Here is a 20717-nt window from a genome sequence, read left to right as displayed (position 1 = left end):
CCGACATGGGCTTCAAGCCAAAATAATTTCCCACCTCTGAGTTAGGTTCAACATTAGCTACTTGCTTGAAGGTTTGTACTGAATGGCATGTTCTCCCAAAACTGTGCACCGCGTTCATCAACAGCTTTTGAAGAATGTTTGCTCCCATTGGGTGGGTGTAGCCTGATCAAAATGGGTGTGAACATGTGCTTCATGAGAACACCATACACAATCACCCTCTGGGCCACCAGAATCACTCCGTTCTTCAAAATAGTTGTTCAGTACAGTACCCTTTCCGTTAAATTAAACGTTGAACAACGTTCTGTCGTACTGAACGCACCTCTGGGTGGTGTTCATTGGGACCATAGCAAAACGGGAAACAAAATATCTTCTTAGACAACAGATTGAAAACAGGAGGTTCTCTCCGTTTTCCGTGATTCCCTCTGAGAATTCTCTTCGATTTCGTGCCTACTGCAGACAAGTGTTCTCAGAAAATTGAGGCAGAGGCATGTACAGCAATTAACACAGATTCTGGTTTAAAAGGATTCATCAAATCAGTTTTATTTGTCTTTATGGGGTGTCTTTTACAAGTTGCAACAAAATAATTCCTCTCAATCAATGTTTAGGTTACTTAAAGAGCCCATTCGTTTCTCAGATAAGAAATTCCTCAAAAAAGGGCACACTACAAACAAACAAAAACCTTATATATATATATATGTATATATCAAAATCAGATATATAAATATATATGAAAAAATCAGATAATGTTATCAAAATTAACAGGAGGCAGGGAGTGTTGAAGGTAGTGAATAAGCTGCATTTAGTAAATTACACAGCCAAAAGGTGACAGACAGGAGGATGGAAGTCCGAGTCGGGACAGAGAACGTTAACAGTACACCGTGTCCTGTCATAGAGTCTAAATCCACAAAAAAACAAAGCACAGCAAACAAATTCGGAACTTGAGTATATAAAAACTAACCGTGATGGAAGAGAGAAGCACATTGGAAGACCCCCCCAAAGGAGTTGACAAACACCCCGTCTTAAAAAAATATAAGGCCTCCCGAGTGGCGCAGCGCTCTAAGGCGGCGTCACTACAGACTCGGATTTGATCCCAGGCTGTGTCACAACCGTCCGTAACTGGGAGTCCCATTGTGCGATGCCCTATTAGCCTAGGGTTGTCCGAGTTAGGGGAGGGTTTAGCCATGGGGGGCTTTACTTGGCTCATCGCGCTCTAGGGACTCCTTGTGGCGGGCCGGGCGCCTACAGGCTGGTCGTCAGTTGAACTGTTTCCTACGACACATAGGTGCAGCTGGCTTCCGGGTTAAGCGGGCGCATGTTAAAAAGAGCGGTTTGGCGGGTCATGTTTCAGAGGACGCATGACTCGACCTTTGCATCTCCCTCACCCGGAGAGTTGCAGCGATGAGACAAGATCGTAATTGGATATCACGAAATTGGGGAGGAAAACGGGGTAAAAAATAGTATGGGGGATTTTTGAAAAGAAGACGTGTACAGTAGTATTGTACAAAGAGGACAGCGGAAATACAACGGATAAAACGTTTTATTAGCCCAGTTATAGAAATGTAACCCAATTCAGTTTTAACTTGAATCCAGTGGCCAGCCAGTCAGTGGGCCATACCCTCGACACCTACCAGGTCCCTGTGAGTCCCTTGATAAGAGGGACCGGCCCTGTGTGGATATGTGTGAAATCAAAGCAGCAAAACGACTGGAAAAGTAAGCCTAGGGGGCACTGCCCCCAGACCCCAGCTAAATGTTCCACCTCTGCACAGCCATTAATTCTGATCACACTGATAATGCACAACTCAAGCTTCACTGTGCCGAGGCCCCTACATAGACTAGATATGGATGGATGCCGACCTGGGATAAGGGTTGCGTTAGTGGGAAGGGGAGACACTGCCCCATGCAGTCGGGGGGGGGGTTGACTAAAGTGCCTGACAATCTTTGGTCTACCAACCCTACAGGTTGCAATACCACAAGCCATGTCAAAATGAATTTGGAAGAAATCAAAGAAAACAATGGCACAAGCAGGAGAAAACCGCATGCCATTCCAGGTATTTGATATTTCAGAATCCATTGTTTTCATCGTAACTCGTTTCACAATTTTAAAACAAATCTAAGTTATACAGTTATATGTTAACATCTTCATCAAACCCTGAGCAAAGAGAGGAGCCTCCAAGAAGGCCGAACATAAGACTTCATATATTATAACAAAACAAATCTGTCCGGATTAAGAATGAAAATAAAGATGATTAACAGGATATGTGTTTTGCATGCAGACCCTTGAACCCTATGCATGATTAGAAGGCTCTGGATTGGATGGCAGGGTAGGGGGCGGGGGATTTAGCGACACGTCAAGATGCCCTGAGTGTCAAAGTGTCCGAGACCACTAGCTCTCTATAATCCGCCTCATGCCTCACGACGACGTCGACCGTGACCTTGGGGGAAAATGTCTCTGAAATGTCGACGTCAACCACATAAGGTTCCCAAAAGTGGTTGTCCTGTATTGTGAGGTGATTGGTTGTGAGGACATTTGTGACTTTACTTGGGGTACACATTTCAAGATAGTCAAGGACATCTTGCATTAAAAGTAGGCCTACATAAAATCAAGTGCAGTACATAAAATAGGGCTCTGGTCGAATGTAGTGCACTATATAGGGAATAGGGTGCCAGTTGGGAGGGAATAAGGGTGCCAGTTGGGAGGGAATAAGGGTGCCAGTTGGGAGGGAATAAGGGTGCCAGTTGGGAGGGAATAAGGGTGCCAGTTGGGAGGGAACAGGGTGCCAGTTGGGAGGGAACAGGGTGCCAGTTGGGAGGGAACAGGGTGCCAGTTGGGAGGGAACAGGGTGCCAGTTGGGAGGGAACAGGGTGCCAGTTGGGAGGGAACCCTTGTGAAGAGATGGAGAGTCTGTCCTTTAGCCATCACTGTGAGCAGCACATCCAGAGAGCCTTTTTAAAGCCATGATGGCTTGATTGGCCTTGTTAGGAAATGGCCCTGTAGCCTAATTAACCCTGTGTTCCCTGGACTCTTGAGCTGCTGAGTGGAGAGACTAGACACCTGATGCCAGCAACGGCTCATCTAGATCAGTGGTTCCCAAACTCTGGGGCGGCATAATTCTTTTAAGGAACACAGTCCAGCTTTAACAACTTACTCTTGAGAGCTGTAATAGCAGAATGCTAACATTTTTTTAGCTCATAGATATTGTTGTAATTTTTTTGTCACTCAATATCACATGAACACACATTAGACATGGCAAAATGTATAGAACTGCAAAAACATTTGTATTAAAACTGCAAAATTTTCTTTGCACCCCATGACATTTTTTTTTTAAATTAACATAAATAAATAAATTACAATGAATTAATTAATAATAATATATATTTTTTGGAGGGGGACAGAATTGCAGGAAATAAGATTTAAACCTGCATTCTCTCCACCAACAAGAGAGGTGTGAACAGTTAGTCATGAACAGTGCTTGTGCCCATAGAAACAGACGTGGCGCATACGCGGGACATTCCCCAATGCGGGTAAACGTAAAGTAAGGGTACGAGGAGTGAGTGAGAAAGATGGAGACAGGAAGGGAGAGAGAGAAATAGGGAGGACAAGAGAGTGAGAGCGCACAATTAGAAGGCCTGGGATGTTTCTGTATGGAGATCTGTGGTCGCATCAGTCAGACAGACAGACAGACAGATGAGGCATATTGATAAAGCTGGACTCTTTGCCTCTGTCTCGGGGTCCGGGCCAAACCAGACAAACAAGCCCATCGTTTAAAAGCAGCAGTACTCAGCTTCGCTTCCTCCCTTCCCCAGCCTTCTGCCTGCTCTGCTCTTTGCTCCAGCGCCACCCCGGAAGCAGTGGCCTGGTTTGGTCCTTTCCCGGACTGGAGTGTTTCTCAGCAGAAAATGGCTGAGTCTCCACAATGCAGGGGTCTACGGAGTACAGCACTGTCACCACAATGCAACCGTCCACTGGAGAGGAGAGCAGATTCCCTACCATGCCGCAGTTTCCTAAAGAGAGCAGAGTCCCCACAATGCATCAGTCACCAACAGAGAGCAGTCTCCACAATGCAGGGGTCTCCTACAGAGGACAGCAGAATCCCTAAAATGCAACCTAACATGCAGACAGAACGTCAGCGGACAGGGCCACGTTGACAAAACTGATGCAAAGGTGCATCCTGGGGCCCAATACTAAAATAGCCTCTAAGACCAGATAACGTTGATTAAATACATGATGATTTGCTCAAGCTAAAATGTGGTCAGGGCATGTAGGTTTGAAGCAAAGTTGTTTTGGTCCTCGCACAAACACTTCCCTCCATTCTCAAATGTATCCCATTGCCAAGGGCAGCCTTCTTAAGTCTGGTCAGTGATAACTGGAATAATGTGTTGAGTTTCAGCAGAAATAGTGTGTGTGATATTCATGTACCTCTCATGGTTTCAAAGTGTTCAAAGTGCTAACAGAATCTATAGAAGCTTCTCATTATCAAGATTGTATTTCATTTAAAATAAATGTGCATGTGGTAGTGCATTCTCTAAAAACAAACATATTTAGTTATTATTATCCTGTATTTACAGCTATGCGATTGGTGCTCCATGTGAGCAGCACTGATGCCAACAAGCGTCAGTTCCTCCTTGCCACTATAAAACACATGCCGTGGATGGGCACTCTGGCTAAAATAACCAGCACTTCAATTTACTAGTAAATTAGTCAGAATTATCTACAAGTTAACGGTGTTTAATTTATACAGAACTATTGCCTTCATATTTGAAGGCTACGGACAAGTAGGTTAAAAGACGACATAAAACTCTGGGAAAGTATTCAAGGTATTATTGGTTTGTGGACAATATGATAAGATGTATCACATTTAAAGTAACTGGCCAGTGTCCAGATTTCTATGAAATATGACCTATAATTAATTACAATGACTGGAATTGTTTCTTCTCCCCAAAAATGTAATTATGTTAAAAAGCATATTTTCTGTTTTGGAATGGTGTGGGCGGACCCAAACAGCCGAATGGTGTGGGCGGACCCAAACAGCCGAATGGTGTGGGCGGACCCAAACAGCCGAATGGTGTGGGCGGACCCAAACAGCCGAATGGTGTGGGCGGACCCAAACAGCCGAATGGTGTGGGCGGACCCAAACAGCCGAATGGTGTGGGCGGACCCAAACAGCCGAATGGTGTGGGCGGACCCAAACAGCCGAATGGTGTGGGCGTCGACCAGTCAAAAAATATGAATGTGAGTTGGCTGCTGGGATGACATCATCCTCTATGTGGAAATAGCATTTTTTAAACTGTCTGTAGAGCTGGGCGATATGGACAAAAACCCATATCATGATAATGTACAACAAACACACAAAAAAAAATCACAAAAAATGCTCCAATGATAATTCTGCGCTAAATTATAGAAATAAAAATTGGGAGGTGCTCGAGCTGGGCGATATGGACAAAAAGTACTATTGCAATAAATGTAACAATATTGCTCGATAACAAATACAATGATACATTTTTTTTACATTTTTTTTTAATGGACAGTTACTTTACATTAGCGGCAGGGCTCTCGATAATTTATTTTTCAGTGCCAAGTGACACTTGGCAGCCTGACTCAAAAAGTAAGCCATTTCATCTAACATATCCAGGAAATGCATGAGATATCTCGATTTGTAACCTATTAAAATATGATCCAATATTAGCAGGTGTATTTTTGACAACATCTTTGTGCAGATTGGCCTAAAGGCTATATTATTCACCACCTGAGGAAGTGGGAACTCAAAACAGCTAGATTGCTAACTCAAAATAGGATATGGTTGCTTTGTAGAATAAATAATTAGCCTACATGGCTATCAGTAAACGTAGGCAAATGTCCTACAGAACCTTCCCACCGCTCGGCCTAGGCTACATGATGTAGGCATATTAACTGCAAATGGGGCTCTGCTCATCTCCGCTGCATCGAAACCATACTAACTACAGCCTATTCTGGTTGTAAAGTGTTTCCATGAACTCAATTGAGGTGATAAATACATGATATACTCACAGAAAGCTGTGTCTCCTCTCTAACTAGAACAAAAGTAGTTGCTTTGAAAACGGTACCCCCCAATAGCATTTTGAGCAGCGGCCATATGCTTGTGCTTCTCAGAATGCATCTCTCTCTGTGTGCAGTTGGTGTCAGCAGCCAACAGCGAAACAGGGACAAGCAGGGATCAACATAATGCATAGGCTATCACTGTTGACCAAATAATGATTTTAGGACAAACGACAGAATCATTGTTTAGCAAAATACAGAAAATTCCTGGTGTATGCAAAATGCTTCGGTGAGGGGAAGGTAATGTCGATAATTTTCTGCTTATCGTCCCAGCTCTAGATACAATTTTGGGGTGTTTTTCCCCCTCCAATTTATGCTTTGGCCACAAATACAACTATAGGATGAGTCAACATTTGGGTACGAGTTATTAACAGAATATGAACTTTTAAAAGTGATATTTTCACTGGACAGTTACTGAAAAATAAAAAACGGTGGTTGTTTCCTGCTTGCTGACCTGTTCTAAGGAGCCAACCAAGTCGGGGAAAACTCATAATTAATCCCCAGAAAAGGCAATCATGAGTAAAAGTAGAATACATGAAATGAGTGTATGGCCACCATCAAGCCTTTCTTATTCTATTCGACAGTCTTCTGTTTGAAAATAGAGTATAATTTTGGAGCAGGGCCGCATGCAGCTGTGTAATCATCCTGCTCCAGCATCATGCTAGGAACATTACTGGTTTTTAAGTCTAAACATCAGGTTCATCTCTACTACATGGGGTTTTAAATTGTCCTCGCCATTTTCAACCCCGTCTGTTTTATTGCACCAACTGGCACCTACTGGGCCGGTCCCTGGAGAACACAATGTGACCTTAAAAAGGGATGCCCAGTGGTATACAAGCCCCTCCCATGTGGCCACCAGAGGGCAGCATTGACCTAACAGAATCACCTCATCACTCCCACCCCGCAAACTTGACGTCGAGTGACCGTAAAGTCTTGTCTCCACCCATTAAAAGCAGCTTCAGCTGTTGCAATGGAGTCGAACCCGGGAATAAACAAGCCCATTCCTTCTAATGCTGCTACAGCGCTCCCAGAGAAGTCTTGTGTATGTAAACATACGGACAAAGCTTTTGCTAAGCCACCCCCTTTAGGTAGGGAGGACACAGCACATAATATAGAGAGAGGCTCCTAGCTTGTGATGCCCCACCCTGTGTGACACTGAGGGGTGTGGGTTTAGAGAATTCATGTAAACAGACACAGCAGGGCAGCACACCCTGTTGGGCCGTAAACAACAAAGGAGGAAGACGAGCGCGCTGCAGGCACACCGATTGGCCAGCGGCGGCAGCCATGGAGAACTGTGAATGAGGAAACGGGACAATGGGGAGGCGCTCAGGTGGATAAAGGAGGGTGGAGTTCCACAATCCAATCACATTAAATGGGTTTTTGTGTAGCTATGCTGGTGCAAAGAGCTTGGTGCAAACATTTCTCATTTTCTCCTTCAAATGTAGATGAGGTGACACCCGTACCTATCTTAGTTTGTAAACACGCCATTCCACCCACCATCCAGCCTTGTCACCATTACTATCTCCATGCCAAGTGCCCTCTCCCACTCCTCCTCCTCCTCTCCCGCCGGCGGTCTTTTAAAGACTGGGTGGGTGGACAAACACTTCAGAAAATGTGAATCTTCAAGACTTGACATAAAAACCATTGACAAAACAAAATAAATCTACACATTCATCTACACTAACTGATCTTCCAATCAGCAGAGCAAGTAATAGATGAAGTGGAGGGGCCGGGAAGTGTATCAGCCCGCCCCCTCCGAAAAAAGCAAGGACCTCCATTCTCGGTCTTCTTCATATCTTTTAGGGAAGCTCCAGTGTACCACTACAAATATAACCCCTGTCCAATCACTCTAATCCAAGCACACAAGCACACACACAAAAAATGTTTTGAGTAGAGCTTGGACTGGCCATGGAGCGATCAGTAGTATCGAAGCAAAAGGGAAGCATGGGGGAGGAGGAGCAGTAGCAGTACTAGTGGAATCATAGTAGTAACGGTATTTGTGGAGACTGTGGTATGTAGCCGAAGTGCTTCTGCAGTAGAAGTGGTAGTCGATGGTGGATCATTTTCATATAGAGTAGAGAGAACCGAGGAAGAACAGAGAGAGCGCGGTGGTGACGGAGAGAGCTCTCCAGCTCTAATGGTTTCCCTTGGGTTGGTTGTCCGTGAGGGAGGGGGGGCTCGGTGGGGGCAGGGGGAGGAGTGACACTGGCGCTGGTAGAGCCGCCAGCCCTTGCGGCAGAGCAGCACGAACCAGTAGACCTGCGGCGCCAGGATACACAGGCTGCCCAGGTTGACCGACAGTGTCAGGTGGAACGGCACGCCGTAGACAGGGATGCCGTAGTGACGGCCGTAGACCCAGTGCATGTAGGGAAAGAGGGCGATTCGACACAGGAAGAAGCTGAGCAACACCATGCCCCCATTGGCCTTATGGATCCAGCAGTCCTGCAGACCCAGCTGTGAGAAACGATAGGAGAGGAGGAGGATGGAGGGAGAGATGTGTTGGGAGAATATTGAAAGGAGACAAAGAGAGAGAAAAATAAGGTCATTATATGGTCAAACAGTCTTGAAATTCTAAGTGAGCAAAACAGGGCTGGAATCCCTGGACCTGTTCGAATACATTGAAAATACATTCTTCCTTCCATGATGTAATCACTGATCTGAAGACTGGACTGGTGAAAGCTATGAAGTGGTACCCATGCATCATGGTAGATCTGTTGATAGATACACTATTACAGGAAGTGAAGGAGGCATTCTGACAGTGCTCATTTGTGGTCTTGTGTGTTTGGACAGTGGCTCTGCAGTACCCGTCCAGTCCACCAGAGGACACTAAGCAAGAGAGCAGCCCTACTGAATGAAGAGTCAGAAGTCAGCAGAAAGTGAGCTGGAGACCAAGCAGGCTCACTGCTCTTTTAGTGAAACATAAACCAGGAGTGTTTATTAGTGAGTATCTGTATGGATACAAGTACCTGCCAAAATAAAGGAAACATCAACATAAAGCGTCTTCATAGGGCGTGGCCACCATGAGCTGCCAGATCAGCTTCAACACACCCATAGATTCTACAAGTGTCTGGAACTTTATTGGAGGGATGCAACACCATTCTTCCACAAGAAAATCCACAATTTGATGTTTTGTTGATGGAACACGCAGGTCTCAGGCACTGCCGAATCTCAATTGGGTGGAAATCCGATGACAGACACACAGAGGCCGAGACACAGACACACCGAGTTCAGAGACCGACACACCGAGACGCGCGCACACACACCGAGACAGAGACGCGCGCACACACACCGAGACGCGCGCACACACACACCGAGACACACAGACACCGAGGCAGGCAGACACACAGACACCGAGGCAGGCAGACACACAGACACCGAGGCAGACACACACACAGACACCGAGGCAGACACACACACCGAGACAAACAGACACACCGACACCGAGGCAGACACCGACACCGAGGCAGACACCGACACCGAGGCACACACAGACACCGACACCGAGGCACACACAGACACCGAGGCAGGCACACACAGACACCGAGGCAGACACACACACAGACACCGAGGCAGACACACACACCGACGCAGACACCGAGGCAGACACACACACCGACGCAGACACCGACACCGAGGCAGACACCGACACCGAGGCAGACACCGACACCGAGGCAGACACCGACACCGAGGCAGACACCGACACCGAGGCAGACACAGACGCGCGCACACACACCGAGACGCACGCACACACACCGAGACGCACACACACACCGAGACGCACACACACACCGAGACGCACACACACCGAGACAGGCACCGACACCAAGACAGGCACACAGACAGACACCGAGCCAGGCACACAGACAGACACCGAGCCAGGCACACAGACAGACACCGAGCCAGACACCGAGCCAGACAGACAACGAGACAGACAGACAGACAGACAGACACCGAGACAGACACCGAGACAGACAGACACCGAGACAGACAGACACCGAGACAGACAGACAGACACTGAGCCAGGCACACAGACAGACACCGAGCCAGGCACACAGACAGACACCGAGCCAGACACCGAGACAGACACCGAGCCAGACACCGAGCCAGACACCGAGCCAGACACCGAGCCAGACACCGAGACAGACACCGAGACAGACACCGAGACAGACACCGAGACAGACAGACAACGAGACAGACAGACAACGAGACAGACAGACACCGAGACAGACAGACAACGAGACAGACAGACACCAAGACAGACAGACACCGAGACAGACACCGAGACAGACAGACAGACACCGAGACAGACAGACAGACAGACACCGAGACAGACACCGAGACAGACAGACACCGAGACAGACAGACACCGAGACAGACAGACACCGAGACAGACAGACACCGAGACAGACAGACACCGAGACAGACAGACACCGAGACAGACAGACACCGAGACAGACAGACACCGAGACAGACAGACACCGAGACAGACAGACAGACACCGAGACAGACAGACAGACACCGAGACGCGCGCACACACACACCGAGACACACAGACACCGAGGCAGGCAGACACACAGACACCGAGGCAGGCAGACACACAGACACCGAGGCAGGCAGACACACAGACACCGAGGCAGACACACACACAGACACCGAGGCAGACACACACACCGAGACAAACAGACACACCGACACCGAGGCAGACACCGACACCGAGGCAGACACCGAGGCAGACACCGACACCGAGGCAGGCACACACAGACACCGAGGCAGACACACACACAGACACCGAGGCAGACACACACACAGACACCGAGGCAGACACACACACCGACGCAGACACCGACACCGAGGCAGACACCGACACCGAGGCAGACACCGACACCGAGGCAGACACCGACACCGAGGCAGACACAGATGCGCGCACACACACCGAGACGCACACACACACCGAGACGCACACACACACCGAGACGCACACACACCGAGACAGGCACCGACACCGAGACAGGCACACAGACAGACACCGAGCCAGGCACACAGACAGACACCGAGCCAGGCACACAGACAGACACCGAGCCAGACACCGAGACAGACAGACAACGAGACAGACAGACACCGAGACAGACAGACAACGAGACAGACAGACACCGAGACAGACAGACACCGAGACAGACAGACACCGAGACAGACAGACAGACACTGAGCCAGGCACACAGACAGACACCGAGCCAGGCACACAGACAGACACCGAGCCAGACACCGAGCCAGACACCGAGCCAGACACCGAGACAGACACCGAGACAGACACCGAGACACACAACCGAGACAGACAGACACCGAGACAGACAGACACCGAGACAGACAGACACCGAGACAGACAGACACCGAGACAGACAGACACCGAGACAGACAGACACCGAGACAGACAGACACCGAGACAGACAGACACCGAGACAGACAGACACCGAGACAGACAGACACCGAGACAGACAGACACCGAGACAGACAGACACCGAGACAGACAGACACCGAGACAGACAGACACCGAGACAGACAGACACCGAGACAGACAGACACCGAGACAGACAGACACCGAGACAGACAGACACCGAGACAGACAGACACCGAGACAGACAGACACCGAGACAGACAGACACCGAGACAGACAGACACCGAGACAGACACCGAGACAGACACCGAGACAGACCCACCCTTTGAACCCTCTATGCTCCTTTGAGACCTCTCTTCCAAAGTCACTTCGATCACTTCTAGCCATGATAGCCAAAATAATGAGCAACTGGCCATTTTTATACATGACCCTAAACATAAACAATTGCCTCATGGATATGGTCCGATTCTTGGAAAACCTACTTTGAAGCAAGGTAAGACATGTCTCATAATATGTAGTAAAAGGTTCAAGTTTCAAACTATTAAGTAGCTTTATGTTTTCAAAATGCATACTGCCTCCAGCTCATTGCACAGTGGTGCGTGACGCACTGATGAAGCCATCCGATTTTCCACTCCTCTGTATCTGTACGTGTGTGATAAACAAGATTCATAACAAATATACTGTACACGCACCAATTTCATTTCACAACATCATGCAAATTTACCTACAGACTGATATTACCATCAATGAACAGTGTAGATTTGTTTTATTAGCCTGTAATAGCCAGCTATTGGCCAACGAAAACCTTGGTGTGTATACATGGTTGTTATAAGTGGTGATTAGGGTGTTCTAGTGTGTGTGTGCATCTCTCTCACCTGGATGAGGATCTTCCCTAAGGAGACGAAGGGCGTGCTGAGCTCTGTGAGGAACAGGCAGCCAATGAAGTAGTCACCCTGGTCCCTCCTGAAGAACTGAAAGGCACAGGAAGGGAGAAGGCACACAGTTACAAAAATCTGAAACAAGACCATGCACACACAGAAACACACCCACCCAAAATGGTCCTCGGTACTATAGGACTTGTAGGCAAATTGACTTTCCCTAGGGCTGCACATACAAAAACACAAGTCAGGACACAGCTCAATAACACCAACAAGGCTACAAACCAACTTGGCCAACAGAGGTCAAACCAGGCCCAGGGTCATGTTCATCAGGCAACAAACAGAAGAAAATGGACTGAAACTGGGAGGAACTACCTGGACTTTTCCAACAAGAAACACTCACATTTCGTAGCAAAAGGTTTCCGTTGCATGCAACAATGAACAAGACCCAGACTTATGCCATAAGACCAGACGTTAACCTCTTGAGACTAGGGGGCAGTATTTTGATGTTTGGATGAAAAACGTACCCAAATAAAACTGCCTATTTCTCAGGCCCAGAAGCTAGAATATGCATATAATTGCAGATTAGGATAGAAAACACTAAAGTTTCCAAAACTGTCAAAATATTGTCTGTGAGTATAACAGAACTGATATTGCAGGCAAAAACCTGAGGAAAATCCAACCAGGAAGTGCTGCTTTCCTGAAACCTCTCTGTTCCATTACATGCCTTCCCTCCATTTAAAGGGATATCAACCAGATTCCTTTCCCTATGGCTTCCACATGGTGTGAACAGTCTTCAGACATAGTTTCAGGGTTTTATTCTGAGAAATGAGTGAGAATGATCACATCGCGTCAGTGGATAGCTGGGTGTCCTTAGATTTTTGCATGCGCGAGCAGCTTGGAGCAGACCTTTTCTCTCTCTCTCTCTCTCTGTCCTATTGAAAAAGCTACCGTCCGGTTGAAATATTATCGATTATTTATTGTCAAAACAACCTGAGGTTGATTATAAAAAAACATTTGACATGTTTCTACGAATTTTACGGATACTATTTGGAATTTTCATCTGCCCGGGGTGACCTGCACGAGCCTGTGGATTAGTGAACAAAACGTGCCGACCAAATGGAGGTTTTTGGATATAAAAATAACCTTTATGGAACAAAACAAACATTTATTGTGTAACTGGGAGTCTCGTGAGTGCAAACATCCGAAGATCAAAGGTAAGCGATTCATTTTATTGCTTTTCTGACTTTCGTGACCAATCTACTTTGATGCTAGCGGTTTGTAATGTTTTGTCTGCTTTCGCTGTAAAGATTTTTTTAAATCTGACACACCAGGTGGATTAACAACAAGCTACGCTGTGCTTTGGTATATTGCACTTGTGATTTCATGAAAATTAAATATTTTTAGTAATTTAATTTGATTTTGGCGCTCTGCAATTCAGTGGATGTTGATAAAAATGATCCCGCTAAAGGGATCGGTGCGCCAAGAAGTTTAAGGTAAGGGAATAGATCACAATGAGTAAACGAGTAAACGTATGGAGGAGCATTGATGGAAGCTGCAGACAGGGAGGATGCCAAACAGTGTGTTATGTGATGATGAATAAACCAGTAGTGTGTGGGGCTGAGACACCAGTTCTGCCATCTGCCCAATGGAAGAATGACCTGCAGCACAAACTGCTGCCATGTAACACTACACCTACCTACCCCCTGTACCTGCCTGCTGGACCCAGTGTGTGTGTGTGTGTGTTACCTGACTGTGTGGGAGGGAAACGAAGCAGGGAGCAAGGGAGGAGGAGTAGGAGAAGAGGATCACAGCAGCTGGAGCCTGAATAATGGAGGTGTAGGGTAAGGTGATCTCATATCACCATTGAAAGCCACTGAAAACTAAAGATGCCAGGTTTCCAATGCACTTGACCTTCTCTCTACATGAAATGGACACAATTTCTAATTTTACCTTTATTTAACTAGGCAAGTCAGTTATGAACAAATTCTTATTTTCAATGACAGCCTAGGAACAGTGGGTTAACTGCCTGTTCAGGGGCAAGAACGACCTATTTTTACCTTGTCAGCTCAGGGATTCGATCTTGCAACCGTTCGGTTACAGGCCCAACACTCTAACCGCTAGGTTACCTGCCACTAATACGACGTGTGTGTGTGTGTGTGTGTGAGTGAGAGAAAGAGAGTGTGATGGAGCAAGCTAGCGAGATCTCAGGGTTTTCTTTAGCGGGCAATTGCCGGCTTTAGGCCCCCAAGAATAAAATGAAAAGCCTATAAATAAAACTGTTGCCGGAAAAACACATCCCATTGCAAACTAATGCTTTTTAGTAATTGATGGAAATACCAGTTGATGTAAATGCATTTGACCTTCAGGCTTATCGGTATATAGGTTAATTTGCATAATTTAGTGGAATTACTTTAGACTGTATTTTCGTTAGCCATCATGTATCTTATTTATTAACTAACATATCTAACATAACTAACATATCACACAGCATTCAGAGACTATTTTGAGTGGGATTTCTCCTGCAGCTGGAATAAAACATGTGCTTTTAAAAGCCAATTAATTTTCACAACAATTCTAAATGCAACCACGTGCTGAAAACTGTTTTGGTGCAACATTTTTCAAAATAGCTATTATTTTTATTTCTCAACTGGTTATTAAAGCTTGCCTCTCATTCAAGCGCAGGCAACAGGCTATCAGCACATCACTTTACAATGGGGAGCTGGAGGCAGTATGCATTTTAATTTTAATTTTTTGAAATCAGAATGTTTTATTTAATACTACGAGGAATGTCTTACTCTGCTTCAAAGTTACCTATTGGCAAAATCTGACTATGGGAGCAATTATTACTTCATTGGCAGAGCATGAGTTTCAAGTTATGGGGAAGCTTAGAATTTATCCTACCAATCTGTGTGCCAGTTGTGCATTTCTCAAAATCATTGTCACGTGGTCAATCATAAAATTTGGAACTAATGTGAGCTCACACATTACTAATGTGTCCCTCACTAATGTGAGGGACACATTGATACGTGATCCATTGGCGGCTAAAGAAAGATTTTTTCAAATAGTATACTTTGAATTATAGCTTTAACATCGCTCACATTAGATGTTAACCCATATGAGTCTAAGTCCCTGAGGTTCTACTATGGAATTGTTTTACGGTTATACCAAGGACCATTAAGCTCATTGATTTAGAATTTTAAGACCCCTTGAAGTATATATATATATATATTTTTTTTAAATGTATAAAAAATATTTGATAAATTATTTTTGGCCTTACTGCTATTAGCACATACAAATGCATTGAATAACAGATTCACTACATGGAACATCCTATAGTACCAACAAAAATATCAAAAAGTTGTTTTGAAGTGTTTTTTCTATGTTTCCGAGAGATATAAGAACAGGAAACATATACACACACTTTTTGTCTTCACATTTATGTATTTAACCCCAGTAAGACAAGTCTTCTGACACTTGTGGAGAAAACCATTCTGTTTGTAAGAATCTCATCTTTCCATGGAGGGATTACATTAGTAATCAGGGATTGTATTAGTCGTTTAGGCCAAACCGTTTGGACGCTACAGACGATTTTGTAAGAAGGCCGATTTTCGGGATGTTTCATGGTCTGACGAACACCCCTCTTGCTCTGTCACCTTTCACCGCAGATGCGGAAGTGCGACATAGAAAAACAGAGATCTCTAGCTTACATTTACGGATTCTCATGGGGATTTGTGTATTATGCTAATTAGATGGCCACGCTCCCCCAACATTATCAGGACAGAGAAAAACAGAGATCTCTAGCTTACATTTACGGATTCTCATGGGGATTTTGTGTATTATGCTAATTAGATGGCCACGCTCCCCCAACATTATCAGGACAGAGAAAAACAGAGATCTCTAGCTTACATTTACGGATTCTCATGGGGATTGTGTATTATGCTAATTAGATGGCCACGCTCCCCCAATATTATCAGGACAGAGAAAAACAGAGATCTCTAGCTTACATTTACGGATTCTCATGGGGATTTGTGTATTATGCTAATTAGATGGCCACGCTCCCCCAATATTATCAGGACAGAGAAAAACAACAGCAGAATGGTCAGCAGGGAATCTCACCCCTCTCCTCTCTGTTCTCTTGCACGAGAGTGACAGGCAGCAGAATGGTCAGAAGGGAATCTCACCCCCCTCCTCTCTGTTCTCTTGCACAAGAGTGACAGGCAGCAGAATGGTCAGAAGGGAATCTCACCCCCCTCCTCTCTGTTCTCTTGCACGAGAGTGACAGGCAGCAGAATGGTCAGAAGGGAATCTCACCCCTCTCCTCTCTGTTCTCTTGCACGAGAGTGACAGGCAGCAGAATGGTCAGAAGGGAATCTCACCCCCCTCCTCTCTGTTCTCTTGCACGAGAGTGACAGGCAGCAGAATGGTCAGAAGGGAATCTCATCCCCCTCCTCTCTGTTCTCTTGCACGAGAGTGACAGGCAGCAGAATGGTCAGAAGGGAATCTCACCCCCCTCCTCTCTGTTCTCTTGCACGAGAGTGACAGGCAGCAGAATGGTCAGAAGGGAATCTCACCCCCCTCCTCTTGGTTCTCTTGCACGAGAGTGACAGGCAGCAGAATGGTCAGAAGGGTCATATCACTTTATCACTCTCTCCTCCTCTCCCTAATCAGTGACAGGCAGCAGAATGGTCAGCAGGGACTCCAAAACCTGATAAGTTTTCCTGGTCAATAAGTACTGTGCCATTTCGGCACAAACCAAGGTAGTGTGTGTGTGTGTTACTGACCAGGGTGACGGGCAGCAGGATGGTGAGCAGCGCGATGTGGTGGAGCACCAGCAGGAACTCTCGGCGGACAAACGAGTTGACTGTGGTCAACGAGTGCTCCTTATACTCCTCGTGACCCTTGACCCGGAAGCGGTAGTAGTGGCTGAGATACATGGCGTAGATATCGTATGTCATGTAGGGCACGCCGTACCAGATGACAAAGTAGGTGGCCAGCCAGTACCTGAGGGAAAGGGAGGGTTCATTATTTCACACCATTATGCAATGAAAACAAGAGTTTCTTATTTGACGAGTTCAGTGAGTAGCTAAGTTGGCAAGGTCATGGGTTCAATTAATTCCCACAGGGATGACACACATATACAGCGCATTCATTGTACTGTAAATCACTTGGAATAGTGTCAAGTGTTTGTGGCATACATTTTATAACATTACCTCTAGCTAAATGTGGGAATTAAAAAATGTGGAGAGGGTGAAACGCATGACACACACACTACCCCCCCCCCCCCCCGGTCCAATTGGTCGATTACAGCACATTAGTTGTCACACGTGTGTTGTAATGTTACAGGCAAGTGGTAACTCATGCACGCTGGCTCTACACTGCGCTGTGGGGGGGGGGGGGATTAGCAGAACACTGATGCTGGGTTAGGTCAGAAGGTAGCCAGGGCATTGTACTGACTACAGCTGGGCCAGGGTTGGAGGCTGCCCTGAGTCAGTGTAGTCTGACCTAACCCAGCATCAGTGCTCTGCATCAGACTATTAGCATTAGTGTAAATATAATGCCAAGTAGCACTGGCTGAGCCAAGATAGAGATACAGGGATAAGGACGCTAAATGATGCTAGGTTATGCTATGCTAGGCACTGGCTGAGACAGGACAAGGACTCTAATCGAAAATGATGCTGTTAAAACTCAACTGCCCCTGAGAACCAACTTCTCCTGGTTTAAAACTGCCTGTGTGACATTGATGAGTCAGAAGTGTAAATAGGGCCTTCCGAGTGGCGCAGTGGTCTAAGGCACTGAATCGCAGGGCTAGCTGGGTCACTAGAAATTCTGGGTTAGAGTCGCAGCTGGCCGAGACCGGGAGACCCAGCGTCATCTGGGTTAGGGGAGGGTTTGGTCGGCAGGAATGTCCTTGTCCCATCGCGCACTAGCAACTCCTGTGGCGGGTCGGGCGCAGTGCTCGCTGACACGGTCGCCAGGTGTACGGCGTTTCCTCCATACATAGGATAATTTTGTAAGGGAGTTCGTCATGAGTTACTGGATGGTTGAGTTACTTACGAATAAGGCCCAGAAACAACACATTGTGGTCCGCCCCCCGGCCGCCATGTGAACACCAGTCGTCAGGTCTGCAACGCACATTTCACTCAGCAAAGAGGTGTGAAAATGGGCTTCCATAAAGATGGTACACACTTCCAATGCATTTCAACAATATGGAAAGATGCCCAGGAATGGAATCCAACACGGCTGCCTGTCAACAGTCAAACCACTGGTGTTGTTGAGTATGTTAGCCAAGTTGATAGCTGGTACTAGCAAGCTAACAGCTACTTTTCGTTATACAACATGTGATATAGCTAGCCTGGCTCGCTAGCACTATGTTAAGGGAATTTTTATCTATAATGACTAATTATGTATACATTTCAATCAGGATGTACTAATCAGAACACAACATGTTACTGTATATGTATGAATTTTCTTATCTGATCCCAGTACTGAAGTGAATGTGGTCAAGAGTTTAGTAACAATGACGGTCTGTTCCTTGGTACAAATGAATCAGACTGGCTAGAATGCTTATCCACACAAGAAAACCTTGACTCGTAAATTACATTAAATTGGTAGGGAGGCGGATGTGGGACGGCTTGAGACACAGCCTTGGTACTGGAACGGAGATGGCACGGGGTAGTGTTAGAACTAATGACGTCATTTTCAGTTAATAACCTGTGGTAACCTGTATTGTGGCAGTACTCTCTTGAATAAAGGCTGTTACTTGACTTTAAGACCATGGCTCTGTCCATTCCTATAAAATAAGGGTCTTACAAATTCTTATGAATGGACAGTGATTAATTTTAATTGGGAATTTTTTGAACCAACTTTCAAATGAATGAATCCTTTTTGGAGCAGCCACAGCAGTTCCCCCATTTGTTTGTAAACAATTAACAAGCTAGTTAACTACTACATGTTCTTGTCAAACTGTCAGAGTTCAAGCAATATGCCAAGTAAGTCTAAAAAACACTTGAGGGCAAATTATTCTGATTTGACCGTTCAGACACATGGCCAGGGATGATATGTCTTCAACTTCAAACCAACTAGAAATGGAGTTTGAAATGTCACATTCAATGTGCTCATTGGCTGTCCAGACTGCAGGAAAAATAACCAATTCGAATATGCAAATAAATAGGATTAGAGTCACTTCAAACTGCCAATGTGAACACGGCTTTAGTTTACGCCTGTTGTTTATGAAGCATGCAACACATGACATTTGATAAGGTGATTACTAATTAGACAGTACATCACAAGTGTTTAGTAATATGACCCTTCAATAAATGTCACTCTTCCTCGTTTTTCTACAGATGGCCAGAAGAGACCCTGTGTATTCTTCAAACATGTAAGGGAGCCAACGTTTGGCTACCCAGGCTATTTGCATTAAACTCCTTTTTTGTTTTTTGACTCAAATACACACTCACTACCCACACACACATGCATTCAGAAAGCATTAAGACACACACACACACACACACACACACACACACACACAGAAAGCATTAACACACACACTCACTACCCACACACACATGCATTCAGAAAGCATTAAGACACACACACACACACCCATTCAGAAAGCATTAACACACACACTCACTACCCACACACACATGCATTCAGAAAGCATTAAGACACGCACACACACACACACGCACACACATTCAGAAAGCATTAAGACACGCACACACACACACACACACACACACACGACACACCTCCTCTGTTTATCATCCTGATTTCCTAGTCACTTTTATCCCTAGTTTTATTTATGTTCAGTTGAAGTCAGAAGTGTACATACACCTTAGCCAAATACATTTAAACTCAGTTTTTCACAATTCCTGACATTTAATCCAAGTAAAAATTCCCTGTCTTGGGTCATTTAGGATCACTACTTTATTATAGGAATGTGAAATGTCAGAATAATAGTGGAGAGAATGATTTATTTCAGCTTTTATTTCTTATCACATTCCCAGTGGGTCAGAAGTTTACATACACTCAATTAGTATTTGGCAGCATTGCCTTTAAATTGTTTAACTTGGGTCAAATGTTTCAAGTAGCCTTCCACAAGCTTCCCACAATAAGTTGGGTGAATTTTGGCCCATTCCTCCCGGCAGAGCAGGTGTAACTGAGTCTGGTTGTTAGGCCTCCTTGCCCAAACATTTTCTATAGTATTGAGGTCAGGACTGTGTGATGGCCACTCCAATACCTAGACCTGAAGACATTTTGCCACAACTTTGGAAGTATGCTTGGGGTCATTGTCCATTTGGAAGACCAATTAGCGACCAAGCTTTAACATCCTGACTGATGTCTTGAGATGTTGCTTCAATATATCCAC

At 45.7% G+C, this 20717-nt stretch overlaps 1 protein-coding gene across 1 annotated transcript in view; it reads right to left on the bottom strand.

The window, feature by feature from the left end:
- Nucleotides 1-508: 508 nt before the first annotated feature.
- The window catches only part of LOC135548884 (ceramide synthase-like), a 35592-nt gene continuing 15383 nt past the window's right edge, over nt 509-20717 (bottom strand). The window contains exons 3-5 of the mRNA XM_064978945.1: nt 17128-17347; nt 12341-12436; nt 509-8527 (exon numbers count right to left, since the gene is read on the bottom strand). Coding sequence (XP_064835017.1) covers nt 7991-8527; nt 12341-12436; nt 17128-17347 — 853 coding nt within the window. The 3' untranslated portion in view covers nt 509-7990. The remainder of the gene's footprint in view (nt 8528-12340; nt 12437-17127; nt 17348-20717) is intronic.

The sequence above is a fragment of the Oncorhynchus masou genome, chromosome 11, assembly GCF_036934945.1.
Source record: "Oncorhynchus masou masou isolate Uvic2021 chromosome 11, UVic_Omas_1.1, whole genome shotgun sequence".
NCBI classification, from domain to species: Eukaryota; Metazoa; Chordata; class Actinopteri; order Salmoniformes; family Salmonidae; genus Oncorhynchus; species Oncorhynchus masou.
Note: the sequence above shows the minus strand (reverse complement) of the source record. Positions and strands in the feature narration are given on the sequence as shown.